At 46.0% G+C, this 14,991-nt stretch overlaps 1 protein-coding gene across 2 annotated transcripts in view; it reads right to left on the bottom strand.

The window, feature by feature from the left end:
* The window catches only part of VPS39 (VPS39 subunit of HOPS complex), a 251,793-nt gene that overhangs the window by 48,798 nt on the left and 188,004 nt on the right, over window positions 1–14,991 (bottom strand). For both annotated transcript variants that reach the window (XM_044271213.1, XM_044271214.1), the window contains exons 18-20: window positions 6,407–6,506; window positions 4,965–5,111; window positions 4,767–4,869 (exon numbers count right to left, since the gene is read on the bottom strand). In XM_044271213.1, coding sequence (XP_044127148.1) covers window positions 4,767–4,869; window positions 4,965–5,111; window positions 6,407–6,506 — 350 coding nt within the window. The remainder of the gene's footprint in view (window positions 1–4,766; window positions 4,870–4,964; window positions 5,112–6,406; window positions 6,507–14,991) is intronic.

Raw genomic sequence — 14,991 nt, 5'->3', positions numbered from 1 at the left:
TTAGAATAGGCATTTTTGTAGAATGACATTTACAGAAGATCTTGAAAAGACTTTTCTTCAGTTTTCTTTGTTTAGTTGGATTACTTTAATCTCTCTGTATTGTTGAAACGGAGATGAAATAACCTTGTATTAAAAATGTTACAAAAAACCACATGCTTTCAAAGGGTGTCCTAATTTTTTCACATGACTGTACCTACCATCAATGACAATGGAGGCATCAGTCTGTACTATAAACTCCCTTTTGAAGTCGGGCATCACCAAAACCGGGGAACCACACAGGGCCGACTTCAAAGCGGAGAACGCCTTTTCCGCCTGATCATCCCAGTGAACCATCACTGACTTGCGTCCCTTCAAGAGCCCTGTCAAGGGTGTGGCCACTGTAGCAAAGTGGGGAAAAACCTCATATAATATCCCACCATTCCCAGGAACGACTTTACTTGCCTAGTAGTGACAGGTCGGGGCTAATTCCGTATCGCCTCTATTTTGTTCACTTGGGGTTTGATGACTCCGTGCCCAATGACATACCCTAGGTATTTCGTCTCCTTTAACCCTGTCGCCCATTTTTATGGGCTAGCTGTTAGTCCAGCCTTTCAAAGGGAGTACACTACAGACTTTCCCAGTCGGTACTGTGGATGACAATATGGTCCAGGTAAGCCGAAGCGTATCGACAGTGTGGACGCAGCACAATGTCCATGAGCCGTTAAAAGGTGGCGGGGGCACCGTGCAGACAAAAGGGTAACACCTTATACTGATACAGCCCCTCTGGTGTGATGAAGGCAGTTTTCAATTTGGCAGCCTCCGTTAAGGGTACCTGCTATTACCCTTTGGTGAGGTCCTAAACAGAAAAATACCGGGCTTGGCCTAACCTCACAATAAGCTCATCCACCCGAGGCATGTGATACGCATCAAATTTGGAAATCTCATTTAGTTTGTGGAAATAGTTACAGAACCGTAATTTTCCGTCTGGCTTGGGAATTAAGACTATTGGACTGGCCCATTCACTTTTGGACTCCTCAATGACTTCTAGTTGTAGCATTAGCTGTACTACTTCCGAGATGGCTTGTGGTCGAGCCTCCGGTACCCGGTATGGTTTCAACCGGACTCTGGCCTGAGGCTCAGTGACAATGTCATGTTGGATGATAGTAGTGCGTCCAGGGACGTCTGCAAACATGTCCGTGTTCCTGCTGACAAACTCCCTGTGGCAACTACTTCCCTTGTATCAGACTGTGGGGCTGGAACCTCTTCCCCTAGAAAACCTGGCCGCGGCCTGTCATCTGTACTGGTTTTCCTATCTTTCCAAGGTTTCAGTAAATCCACATGGAACGCCTGCTCCGCCGCCCTGGCTGGTTTACCTTGTAGTTTACCTCACCAACTTTTTGGATTACTTCATAGGGTCCCTGCAACCTAGCTAGGAAATTACTGTTGACCGTCGGTACAATAACCAAAACCCGATCTCCCAGGTTAAAGATCTGGGCCCGAACTTGACGATTATAGACCATACTCTGGGCTCGCTGGGCTTCCTCTATTTGTTCCCTAACAAGCGGCAACACTATCTCCATCTGCTCTTGCATCTGGGTGACATATTTAATTACACTTTTATATGGTGGGGGTTGATGTTCCCACGCCTCTTTGGCTATGTCCAACAGACTGCGAGGATGTCGGCCATATAGCAGCTCGAATGGCAAGAACACAGTAGAAGCCTGGGGCACCGCTCGCACAGCGAACATGAGATAGGGCAGAAGAAGGTCCCAATCCCCTCCCATCCTTAGACACCACTCTTTTTAACATGTTTTTTAATGTTTAATTAAACCTTTCTACCAGACCGTCCATTTGCGGATGATAAACGGATGTCCGTAGCTGTTTTATGTGCAATAATTTACAGAGTTCCCTCATGACCTTTGACATAAAAGGGACCCCTTGGTCGGTCAGAACCTCCTTAGGTAGCCCCACTTGGGAAAACATCTCTATTAAATCCTTCTCTAGGAGTGTGGCCGATGTATGTCGCAGGGGCACGGCCTTCTAGGTACCGAGTGGCATAGTCTAGGGCGACCAAGATGTGTTGATGCCCTCTAGCAGACTTCGGTACTGGGCCTATGAGATCTATAGCGATTCGCTTGAACGGAACCTCGATAATCAGGACAGGTACCGGGGGAATATGGAAATGTGGCTGGGGGCTAGTTATCTGGCAGGTGTGGCAAGACTTGTGGCAAGACTTACAAAATTCTTCCAACTCTCTGAACACACCGGGCCAGTAAAACCGCTGTAGTATCTGGTCCTTGCGTTTTCTGCCATCCCATGTGTCCCCCAAAAACATGTTGGTGTGCTAGCTCCAACACGAGCTTGCGATAGGCCTTGGGCACCACCAGCTGTTCAACATGCTCACCCCGTAGTTGGTTTACCTGATACAGCATCTTTTGATGAAACAAAAAAAATGGGAAAAGTTCAACTTGGCCCCCGGTTGTTGAGGTTCACCATCAACTATTACAACATTTTCCCAGGCCCGAGATAGTGTTGGCTCCCAGTGCTGTGCTGTACCGAAATTTTCCCCGGAGACGTTGAGGTCTGCCAACTCAGGACCCGGAGGAAAATCCTCCACGTCTCCCACCATTACACTCAGCGAGGTTGTCTCCCCCTCTTCCACAGAAGTGGCGGCCACCCCTACCGCTGGCCCTTTGGTCTCAGGTTCCCATGGTTCTGGCCTCCCCTCTGAGCAAGGCCACTCTACTGGGGTTACGCTACTCTCAAGGGTATCGGTAACTTTCTTAACAGGCCACAGTGCCAGGAAACCCGGGAAGTCTCTCCCAATTATAAAGTTCATAATGTAAATTGATGGTGACGGCCACCTCGTGGGTCCACCTGCCAGCCACAGTGGACAGAGTGGACTATCCCAGGGCGGTGGGATAGTCCTTTAAGTCTCCATGGATGCACACGACCACGACTTTTCGGCCAGTATACTCGGCGGGCTGCACCAGGGAAGCCCTTACCAGGGACACCAGACTCCTTGAGTCCAGTAAAGCTACTGCCAGAGTGTCTCCCACTTCCACCTGGCACAGGAGGCTATTGTCTATAGTATAGGGTATCTGTTGCACACAGCTTCCTGGCATAAAAGAAGTGGCGGTAGCCATAGTTAGTATCCATGGGTTCGCCCCGATGAGGACAGTAGGCTCTTATGTGGCCAGGCTCCAGACTATCGGAGCTAGGTCTATAGGGGGTATATCCCGGGTCTAGAGATTTCAGGGGTAATACATGTCCACGCCATGACATTACCACCACCATGCTTCACTGATGAGGTGGTATGCTTAGGATCATGAGCAGTTCCTTTCCTTCTCCATACTCTTCTCTTCCCATCATTCTGGTACAAGTTGATTTTGGTCTCATTTGTCCATAGGATGTTGTTCCAGAACTGTGAAGGCTTTTTTAGATGTCGTTTGGCAAACTTTATTCTGGCCTTCCTGTTTTTGAGGCCCACCAATGGTTTACATCTTGTGGTGAACCCTCTGTATTCACTCTGGAAATAATTCTTCGGTCATCCACCACAGTTTTTTTCCGTGGTCTTCTGAGTCTTTTGGTGTTGCTGAGCTCACCGATGCAATACTTCTTTTTAAGGATGTTCCAAACTGTTGTTTTGGCCACGCCTAATGTTTTTGTTATCTTTCTGATTGGTTTTGTTTTTTCAGCCTAATGATGGCTTGCTTCACTGATAGTGACAGCTCTTTGGATCTCATTTTGAGAGCTGACAGCAACAGATTGCAAATGGAAATACCACACTTGAAACCCTGGACCTTTTATCTGCTCATTGTAATTGGAATAATGAGGGAATAACACACACCTGACCATGGAACAGCTGAGAAGCCAATTGTCCTATTACTTTTGGTCCCTTAACAAGTGGGAGGCACATATGCGAACTTTTGTAATTCCTACACCGTTCACCTGATTTGGATGTAAATACCCTCAAATTAAAGCTGATAGTCTGCAGTTAAAGCACATCTTGTTTGTTTCATTTCAAATTTATAGTGGTGGTGTATAGAGCCAGAAATGTTAGAACTGCGTCGATGTCCCAATATTAATGGACCTGACTATATATATATATATATATATATATATATATAAAACCAGGTTTAGGGCTATATAGGATAGGAGAGATTCAGTGAGGGCAGCAGCAGTCAATCTGAAGCGCATATTCGCAGTTCAAGAAATAGAAGACAGGAAGCTAAAAATGGGCCCCTTCAGAATTTTTTTTTTGAGAAATATACAATTTCAGTAAGTAAAGTATGTTACAAAAATGGTCATTATCACTTCCCCTACAAAAAATAGCTACAATTAGCTCAGGTATGGTAAAAGAATGAAATTGTGAAAAACACAGTTTGCCACAAGTAATAATAAGTGCAAAAAAGAACCAAGAATAAATTGTTAAAAAATCCAACCCAGGTGTGACATTCAGTAAATAGAAGACACCATCTGTTACCCTAACATGCCTTTCACTGTCAACTTTGTCTATACCCATGGTGCTTGTGTCCATCAATGATATGAAGTATGAACAAGAAAAATATTTACTATTGGAGCTAGTATATTAGACTATACCCCTGATCAGTTCTCAATATGGGCTGCAGCATTCTGCATACAGTCCAAACAGCTTCAGGACTATTCATGTACAGTAGCTATTAAAGTAAATGGGAACATGTTCAAAGATGCACATGTCTTAATGGAGTTCAAAGGATTTAATACTTGTGATTTTAAGCACCATTGGTTTACGTTTGTCTACTTACTGTTCTGCCATGTTAGTATCTTTCAGGATATGCACATAAATAAACAGAGCCTGTTCGTGCTTGCCCATTCGACCCAAGAGTAATGCTCTTTCCTCCAGCAGCCCTGCAAAAAAAAAAAAAAAAGATAATGTTATACATAAAATATATTTAATGGGTCCTTCAGTTTGCATACAATATAAGCCACCATGATGAACTCACCATCAAATGGAAAATCACTGATCAGAAACTCTGGCTGATAACAGTTTGAAATTTCCAGGAAATTTAGCAATTTTGTGCGAAATTGTCCCAGCTCCCCCTTTTCTGAGCCTGCAGGAACACTTACAACCTCTTCATTGCATGTGGAACCTACAAAACATTCCGAAAGTAATAAAGGTGGAATTAAGATATACTAAATATTGCAGCTTATTTATTTCAGGGTAATTAAGGTGTGGAGCAGAGCTTGTAAAAGCAGCCCAAACATGTACAAAGGTTAAAGGGACACTGACAGGCCCAATACTTGGCATGAGTGGGGAAAAGTTGCAGATTGCGGTGCTAAGGAACTTTTCACCACAATCTGTGTCAGAAATACGCCTAATATAGACGTATTTCTATTTAATAAATGAACCCCTAATTGTATTATTGTATTATTATTCCAGGGTAGGGTTAATATCTTTATAGTATAGGGATTCTAGTGTATTATACTGCACCCTGTATTTCCAAAATAGATAAATGATCCTTGGGAGACACCATCCTCACCCCTGACCACCAGGACCAGGTAGCGCTCTGTCAATACATGGCGGCCTTCCCTCTCCGCCCCGCTGCTCCGCTCTGTACTGGTGCTTATTCTGACACTAAGGCTGGGTTCACATCACATTTTTGCCATCTGTTTAATGTATACCAAAAATGTATACATTAATAACAGATGCCTCAGACTGATGCCATACAGTGGCGTCCGTCGTTCACCATAGAGTTCCATTGTAAAAAAAACATATATGTTAACTTATGCATTTTTTACTGGACTCTTCAGGATACAAAAACGTGGCGTGCTGCACATTTATATACATCAAACCGATAGGGGGGGGGGGGGATTTGCGGGCGACGTACTAAAATTTGCTGTGGGCCCCAGTCAGTTCTAGCTACATCACTGCACAGCTCCTTCTCTCCTCCAGGCCCGGCCACTGGGGGGTCATTACACTGTGAGGTCCCCATTTAGTATAATGATCACCAATTACCCATCATTCAGTATGATGACCACCAGAGCACCCATTCAATACAATATCCCACAGTGACCACCATACAGTATAATGGCCCCCAGTGCCCCCTCCATACAGTATAACCCCCAGTGTGGGGGCAACTATTCTGAATGGGGGCGACTGGGGGTCAATATTCTGAATAGAGGGCCACTGTTGGGTGATTATATTGTGTGTGGGTCCACTGGGGGTCATTATACTGTGTGTGTGGGGGCATTTGGGGGTCATTATACTGTGTGAAGGGCCAAAAGGGGTCATTATACTGTATAGGGGTCAGTGGGGGTCATTATACCATGTGGGAGCCACGGTATGTGCCAAGGGACATATAAATGTAAAAAAATGCCTCAAGGGGGCCCACTGGGATTTATCGCTCAAGGGCCCACATGATCCTGGAGCCAGCCCTGCAAGTACCTATAGCTTGCATGAGAGTCTGCACCTTCTCGCAATACAACTTGATAAGGCAGTTGTGAAATTCAGGGCCCCGATCCTCCCAGGTAAGTATAATGTGTTCCTGGAAAGAAAAACAAAACACAAAGAGTTAAACTGAAATTATAGTTTTTAACACAATGGCACACGCCCATTTTACACAATCAAATATTCATATTAGCAACTAGCAATACAATTGCGGTAAGCAACCTATTATTAATTACAAAAGTGTGCCTACATTTTCAGATGACTTTACAGAATTAACTGCTGTGTGTATATGGGTCATATCGCTGCTTCTGGACTTTTTTTTGACTTGTATCCTGGACTGCATCTCCATCATGGTTAGTTGTCCTTCTGATAGTGGGTCAAAACTAGCTGCTAAAGTGTCTCCCATAGATTGCACACGGAGAAAACAAAAGATTCTGCTCACTAGTAGGGATGTACGAACTTCTGTGTTCAAGTTCAGCGTATAATAAGGTTAGGGTTCGGGTTAATTTCATAAAGATCAACAATTATTGTTATGGTCACATAAATTATTATTCACATGAACAACAAGTGTTTTATCAGTTTGGCTACTCTCATCACCAATTTATGATGATTGCACAAGTGTTTGGATATTTGTCCATGTCCAAGACACAGACGAAAATCATCCTCGATATAAGGATATCAAGCTATTTCCTTTGTGCTCTTTTAAGTGTAAATGTCATTTCAGTAAATTTTTTAGGCTAAGACGCTATGTGTCTCATTTACGTATATATAGACTAAAATTGAATGTTGATAAGTGCAAGATAATGCACCTCGGGCGTAAAAACCCAAGAGTAGAATATAAAATCAGTGATACAGTCCTAACCTCAGTATCTGAGGAAAGGGATTTAGGGGTCATTATTTCAGAAGACTTAAAAGGTAGGCAGACAATGTCATAGAGTAGCAGGAAATGCTAGAAGAATGCTTGGGTAAATAGAGAGAGGTATTAAAGGGTTTCTACCACCAGAAATACTGTTATGTAGCTGACTGACATTAGCGATTCGCTAAAGTCAGCACTACATAACAGTATGTTTCTAAGGCCTCTTTCACACTTGCGTTGTCCGGATCCGGCGTGTACTCCACTTGCCGGAATTACACGCCGGATCCGGAAAAACGCAAGTGAACTGAAAGCATTTGAAGACTGATCCGTCTTCAAAATGCTTTCAGTGTTACTATGGCAGCCAGGACGCTATTAAAGTCCTGGTTGCCATAGTAGTAGTGGGGAGCGGGGGAGCAGTATACTTACAGTCCGTGCGGCTCCCGGGGCGCTCCAGAATGACGTCAGAGCGCCCCATGCGCATGGATGACGTGCCATGCGATCACGTGATCCATGCGCTTGGGGCGCCCTGACGTCACTCTGGAGCGCCCCGGGAGCCGCACGGACGGTAAGTATACTGCTCCCCACTACACTTTACCATGGCTGCCAGGACTTTAGCGTCCCGGCAGCCATGGTAACCATTCAGAAAGAGCTAAACATCGGAAACGGCTATGCGCCGAAATGACGTTTAGCTTAAGGCCGGATCCGGATCAATGCCTTTCAATGGGCATTCATACCGGATCCGGCCTTGCGGCAAGTCTTTAGGATTTTTGGCCGGAGCAAAAAGCGCAGCATGCTGCGGTATTTTCTCCGGCCAAAAAACGTTCCGGTCCGGAACTGAAGACATCCTGATGCATCCTGAACGGATTTCTCTCCATTCAGAATGCATTAGGATAAAACTGATCAGGATTCTTCCGGCATAGAGCCCCGACGACGGAACTCTATGCCGGAAGAAAAGAACGCAGGTGTGAAAGAGCCCTTACAGTAGTTCCTGCAGCCGTTTTTGTTAAAAACGTACTTTTATAGATATGCTAATGAGCCTCTAGGTGCTATGTGGGCGTCATTAGCACCTAGAGGGCTCCGTTCACTAACCATTTCAGCCGCCCATTGCGTCCCTCCAGCCCGCCCCGCTCCTGTTGATTGACGTGAAACTTCTCAGTATCGAGTACCAATTCCCACGCCTGCGCTGTGCGCTTCTGTATTCTCCCGGTGCCGGCTTCCTCACTGCGCATGCGCCAACTACGTTACAATGAGGAAGCTGGCACCAGGAGCGCGGCATTCACTCACTGCGCCGAATACTGAAGCGCACACGGCGCAAGGGGCGGAGCTTGAGGGGCGTCCTGATCGGCCACATGTGAAGAGAGCTCTCCTCTCCACAACCCTATAAAGTGGTTTATTTTGCACCCTAATTGAGCTAAGATGGGAAAAGTTGGCAGATACTTGCCCAAAGACAAGACTGAACCCCCCAAGCAAGATAGAGGACCCTCCGATATGGAGAAGTACTTTAAAAAGAGATCTACAGCTCAGGCATCAGAGCGGCCTAAGATGGCGCCGACAGACCCAGATGAGGGCATTGAAGATGCCGAGAGAGCTGACAGCCCTTACACAGAGGGATCCCTGAGCTCACAAGCAGAGGCACCAGAGCCTATCTCCAAAAAGTTCCTACAACAAGCACTCACATCGGCATTGTTCCCGGTGATGCAGGAACTGAATGAGATTAAGAAGGACGTGAAGCATATCGGCCATAGAGTCGAGAGACTTGAGCAAACACAGGGAGCCATTTTAGAACATGCCCGCACGCTGGACGATAACTCCTCCGCATACCTGTCCTCCCTGGATCATGCATACGCCCTGATAGAAGATCAGGAAAACATGAGCCGGCGGAAAAATGTGCGGTTTAGAGGCCTACCGGAGACTGTGTCCCATGAAGAGCTGCCTGCGGCTGCGGCCGTCATCTTTGAATCCCTACTAGGCCCAGAGAGCGCTTCTACGGTCGCAATCGAGCGCATTCATCGCTGGTTTACGCCCCAAACCTAAAGAGGGGGACCCCCCTCGTGATGTGGTCTGTGGTCTCCTGCGATACACGGACACAGCGGCATTGTTTAAGGCTGCGAGAGAAAAAGGGGACATTAAACATGACGGATCTAAAATCCTGTTATTCCAGGACCTCGCGCCTTCTACATTGAGCAAGAGGAGAGCCCTGCGCCCGGTTACAGAAATCCTGAAGCTAAACAGAATTCCGTTCAAATGGCTCTTCCCTTTTGGCCTTACATTTTCTAAAGATGGGAGGAGGTGCACTATACAGATTCCCAGTGATCTGCCGGCGGCATGGGAGTTGCTTAACACTACACCACAAGATATACCATCATGGCTGCCCTCGGCGGACACTGGAGTCCCGCTTCCAGAACTTCCAGAATGTTCCAGAGTTCCCTCGAGAAAAGGTTCGGGATCCAAACAAAGAATCACCTGAACTGTCGCTACAGGTCGTATGTTCCCTTCTTCCACAAAGGCCTCCTAGGTTCTGTTTGTTACAGGAGCACCTTTGGTTTGGCAGGACTGTTGCACCTTAACTAAGTCCGGTGCTCGTTGGCAGGTGGTCGAGAGCTACCGAAGCAGCTGCCATTACTGCTATCTCAGTGCTATATGTTCCCCTGAATACATTGGGAGATGTTGTTATTACTGCACTGGTTCTTGTTCTACTGCAAATGTGTTGATCTGTATGGGCTCGTACATTTGAATAAGGGGTTAATTAGATTACATATGTAATTTTCTGTGCACACTTTATAGAGGTGGGGGTTCCAGATTGTGGTTCTGGGAGCAGTGCCGACTGATGTTATACACGTGGGCCTGCTTTCACCTGGCCACCGGAGGCCCCTATTCCCTGTTCTGGTGTTTTCGCGCCTCATGCGGGTTTCTCATATGTGGCTCACTGCACATTCTGTCCATGCTGGCGATGAGGCAGCAGAGGGTCTCGCCTGTCTCGGGAAAACGCCTGAGCTTCCTTTTGAGTTCTACACTCTGTTATGTTAACCCAGTTTACCTCTCCATGATCCAATACTTTAGTGCACATGTGTTTCCATGTAAATTGATGTACTGATGGCTACTGTATATTGCTCCACATTTAATGTGCAGGGTTTAAACACCCCTCAGAAACGATCGCAAGTGATCTGGCTTATGAAGAAGCAACACACTGATATTTGCTTCTTTCAGGAATTACATTTTAAATTGGGCCATATCCCTAAACTCTCTCAATCCTATTTTCAGCATTGGTTTATCAGCGCACATGCCAAGGCTTCCAGGGGTGCGGGGATCGCCATATCTAAGGGAACTCCCTTCTCCCTCATTGCTTCTTTGGCTGATCCAGAAGGCCGATACATGTTTGTAAAAGGTAAGCTGGCAAATTTGCATAGTCCTAACAGGGGACAAGGCCCATGGCTTAAAACGACCGTGAATACATTGACTTCATTTGCAGAGGGCGTGTGGCTGGTAGGGGTGATCTTAATGTTGCCCTGAACCCATTGGTAGATGCGTCAGACCATTCCTCACAATTAACCCATTTAGCTCTTAGTAGAATAAATAAGCACATAGCAGGGGCTCAGTTACTGGACACGTGGAGATTGATCCATCCCACTGACCTGGACTACACATTTTTCTCAGCCCCACATAAGGTCTATAGCAGGCTGGATTATATCTTTATTTCCAATTGTCACGCAGGGCTAGTGAGTAACTCCACCATTAATCCCATGACAGTTTCTGACCACGCCCCAGTTACGACATCCGTGGTGTTCTCAGATCTACCTCAGCGCTCTAGACAATGGAGGCTCAATGAGACTCTGTTGGATGATATTGAAGAGGTGAGTAACATAGAGACTAAATTGCAACAGTTTTTTCAGGAGAACATCACGGATGACGTTTCCATTGCCACTGTGTGGGAAACACACAAGACTGTCATCAGAGGCGAATTGATAGCTCTTGGCAGCAGGAAAAAGAAGGAGAGGTTCGCAACCTTCCATTCTTTACTTGAGAAAATTTCGACCCTGAAATCACTACATAAAAAGTCTAAATCTATTGAGGCCCAAAAGGATCTTAAACTGACAAGAATAAAGCTGAAAGACCACCTCAACTATGACCAAGCTAAGTCTTACCAATGTGCCCAATACCGCTTCTACGCTCATGGGGATAAAGGCACTAGGCTCATGGCCTCGCTTCTTAAACAGAAGAAAGATGCATCCTATATTCATGGTATCATGGATAAGTCGGGGCAACTGAAACATAAAACTTCAGACATTGCAATAGAATTCCAACAGTTTTATAGCAAACTCTATGGTCTAACGTGTGCGGATAATGATACAGAAGTAGATGTAGCACTAGCAGCAGAAGCGTTCCTGGCCAACCTTACACTACCTGCACTCAAGGCTGAGGAGAGGGAGCAGCTCCTTACACCAGTTACCAGGGAGGAATTAGCCGGCATTTTGGGCTCCATGCCCTTAGGGAAGAGTCCAGGACCTGATGGGTTCTCAGCGGGATATTATAAGAAACTATCAGCTACTTTAATCCCACACATGACCACTTGGTATAATGCTTTGCTAGATGGGGCCACCCTTCACAAACAATCCTTAGAGGCGACGGTCACAATTCTGCTGAAAGCAGGGAAAGATCCCAACCAGTGTGGTAGCTACAGACCGATTTCGCTCCTTAATATGGATATTAAAGTATGGGCCAAAGTGCTAGCTTCGCGCATCGCCACGTTACTACCAAGGCTGATCCATCCTGACCAGTCAGGGTTTGTGCCCGGGCGAGAGGGCTGTCAAAATTCATGTAGAGTGATCTCAGCAATGCAACTGGCCAAAAATAAGGGTATCCCACTGGTGCTACTGGGTGTGGATGCGGAAAAGGCCTTCGACAGGGTGAGTTGGAGCTACATGAGGAAAACACTGCATAAATTTGGCATCCCTGAGAAGTTCCAAGACGCCAATATGTCCCTATATAGCGACCCCAGTGCTCGTATCAGAGTAAATGGAACTTTGTCTCAACCATTCCCAATTACGAATGAGACTCGTCAGGGTTGCCCTTTATCTCCCACTTTGTATATCATGGTGATGGAGACGTTGCTGCAAGCAATTAGGGAACACCCCAGCATTAAAGGTATTAAGGCCCACGATAACTCCTCCGAATTAGTCACTGCCGCGTATGCGGATGACCTTTTAGTACTGCTCACCAACCCTGTCGAGGCCTTTCCGCATCTTCTATCCCTTTTTAAACAATATGGGAGGATCTCCAATTTTAAAGCCAACTACACGAAGTCGGAGGCTATGAATGTCTCAGCACCACAGAAAATGATCTCAGTATTGAAGGAGACAACACCGTTCATTTGGCAGAACTCTCACCTCTCTTACCAAGGGGTCAAACTACCTGCAGGTTTGGATCAGATCTTCTCTCTGAACTATAGCCCCTTACTTAAAGATATGCAGACGCAACTCCACTCTCTCAAAGTCCCTTACGTGTCTTGGATGGGTAGGAAGTATCTTTTAAAAGCTTTCATCATGCCCAGACTCCTATATGTTCTTCAAATGCTGCCCATTTTTCTCCCTATGTCCTTTTTCAGTAAGGTCAGAAAGCTGTTTAGAACATTCTTGTGTAAGGGGGGGGGGGGGGGGAGAGACCGCTAGGATAGCCCATAGTAGGCTGATACAGAGGAGGAACACAGGGGGATTTGGGCTGCCAGATGCTCATCTTTACTATCAAGCAATACACTTGAAAAGGTGGATACAACTACATGCCTCTAAATGCCATAATGGGGTAGTGAATTGGAGCTTGCTCAACTTTCATCGGTTCAGAGGGCAGGTCTCTGGGGCCTTAATACTTCTAACCTTAGGTCACAAGTGTTGCTAGGAGGAACGGTCTCGGTAATTCAACAGCTGAATAAAGCGCATAATCTTCTGAACAATCCCTCCCCTACCATGCCAGCAGATCTCCTCCCTTTCGCCACACGCCCAAAAGCAAAACAAGTTGCAGCAATATGGCTCAAAGTGCGTAAATTTAAGACAGAGGAATTCCTAAACATGTCCTCAGGGGACCTGGTTGGGGAACACCCGCTTCATTCCCTTACGCAATCCTGCAATTTTTTGGAGCTGATTGAGTTTAACTCTGTCTCTAAACCACTTATAGGGAATAATAGGCATCGACCAACACAGTCATGGTTTGAGAAACTGTTGGTGTCTGAGACCGTCCCTCGCAAGCTGATCTCCCTGTGCTACTTGGCCTTGGTCAGTCCCCGCTCTCCTGGAACGCCACTATATGTGAGGCACTGGGCCACTGAATTGAATATAGAATTGAATGAGACGGATGTTATGCGTATGCATGCGCACTCACACGGGTTCTCTAGATGTACTAGGATTCAGGACACACATACAAGGTTCTTACCCAATGGTACCAGACCCCGAAGCAACTATATATTAGAGGTATGAGACAAGATGACAAATGTTGGAGGTGTCTGGAAAGCACAGGTACGTTATCCCACATTTTTTTGTTTTGTCCGAAGATTCGCCCTTTTTGGGAGGGAGTCTTGTCCACCATTCAGAAAATAACACGAGTTACCGTAGAGGTCCCTCCTACCCTTGTGCTCCTGTGGCTCCCAACTCCCTCTTTCTCGCCCTCCAGAAAGTGTCTGACTACACATCTACTCCAGGCGGCCAGATTGCTCATCCCACAGCATTGGTTATGCACTGACTCCCCCACTGTAGAGGCATGGCTGAATAAAGTGGATCACATATGTCGCATGGAAGAGCTTGCGAGTTGGGAGGACAGGAATCACAACCAATATATGAAAATGTGGACCCCTTGGTTTATGTGTAGGGGGGTCAAGTAGCAAACACTCTACACAAGTAGTAGTTCCAGATGTACTGCGACAGTTCTTCACTTGAGTCGGTTACGAGCAACCTGAGTACTTACCGCAAAATTTCATGTGGGTAGCGATCAGTCTTACATCTGCGTTTACTGAAATAAGTACCACGATTGAGAAACACTGGATACGCTTCATATGTCTAGGTAGCATGGATGGGTTATGGTTCTTGTTCTCCTCCCTATGGTTCCCTCCTTCCCTTTTGCCCTATTTCCTTCTCCCCTAGGCCCTGACCCTGACTCCCGTTTCTTCCCACCCCCCTCTTCCCCTACATTCTACTGTTTCTATAACTGATTACCACACCGCAATTCTGTAGGCGTATTGAGCCATGCATGCTTTTTTGAACTATGGAGCTCGAACAAAGGATCATGCTGGCCTTACTTATGGATCTGACAGCATTTCAAATTTTATTTTCTGTAAGCGGACATTCAGCGTTGTGATATATGCCTTCAAGCTGTAATTCTGCAGTAATATATTGCTTGTAATGAATACGCTGTACTCTAATGTCTATGTCACTGAATCAGTTGTGGTATGCTTTGTTGACTTGATTTTCAATAAAAAGAAAATTGTCAAAGAAGCGCATGGCGCAGGCACGGGAATTGGTACTCGATACTGAGAAGTTTCACGTCAATCAACAGGAGCGGGGCGGGCTGGAGGGACGCGATGGGCGGCTAAAATGGTTAGTGAACGGAGCCCTCTAGGTGCTAATGACGCAAACATAGCACCTAGAGGCTCATTAGCATATCTATAAAAGTACGTTTTTAACAAAAACGGCTGCAGGAACAACTGTTAGAAACATACTGTTATGTAGTGCTGACATTAGCGAAT

The sequence above is a fragment of the Bufo gargarizans genome, chromosome 11 (assembly GCF_014858855.1).
Source record: "Bufo gargarizans isolate SCDJY-AF-19 chromosome 11, ASM1485885v1, whole genome shotgun sequence".
NCBI classification, from domain to species: domain Eukaryota; kingdom Metazoa; phylum Chordata; class Amphibia; order Anura; family Bufonidae; genus Bufo; species Bufo gargarizans.
The sequence above is the reverse complement of the archived record's forward strand: the minus strand, read 5'-3'. Positions and strand labels throughout refer to the sequence as shown.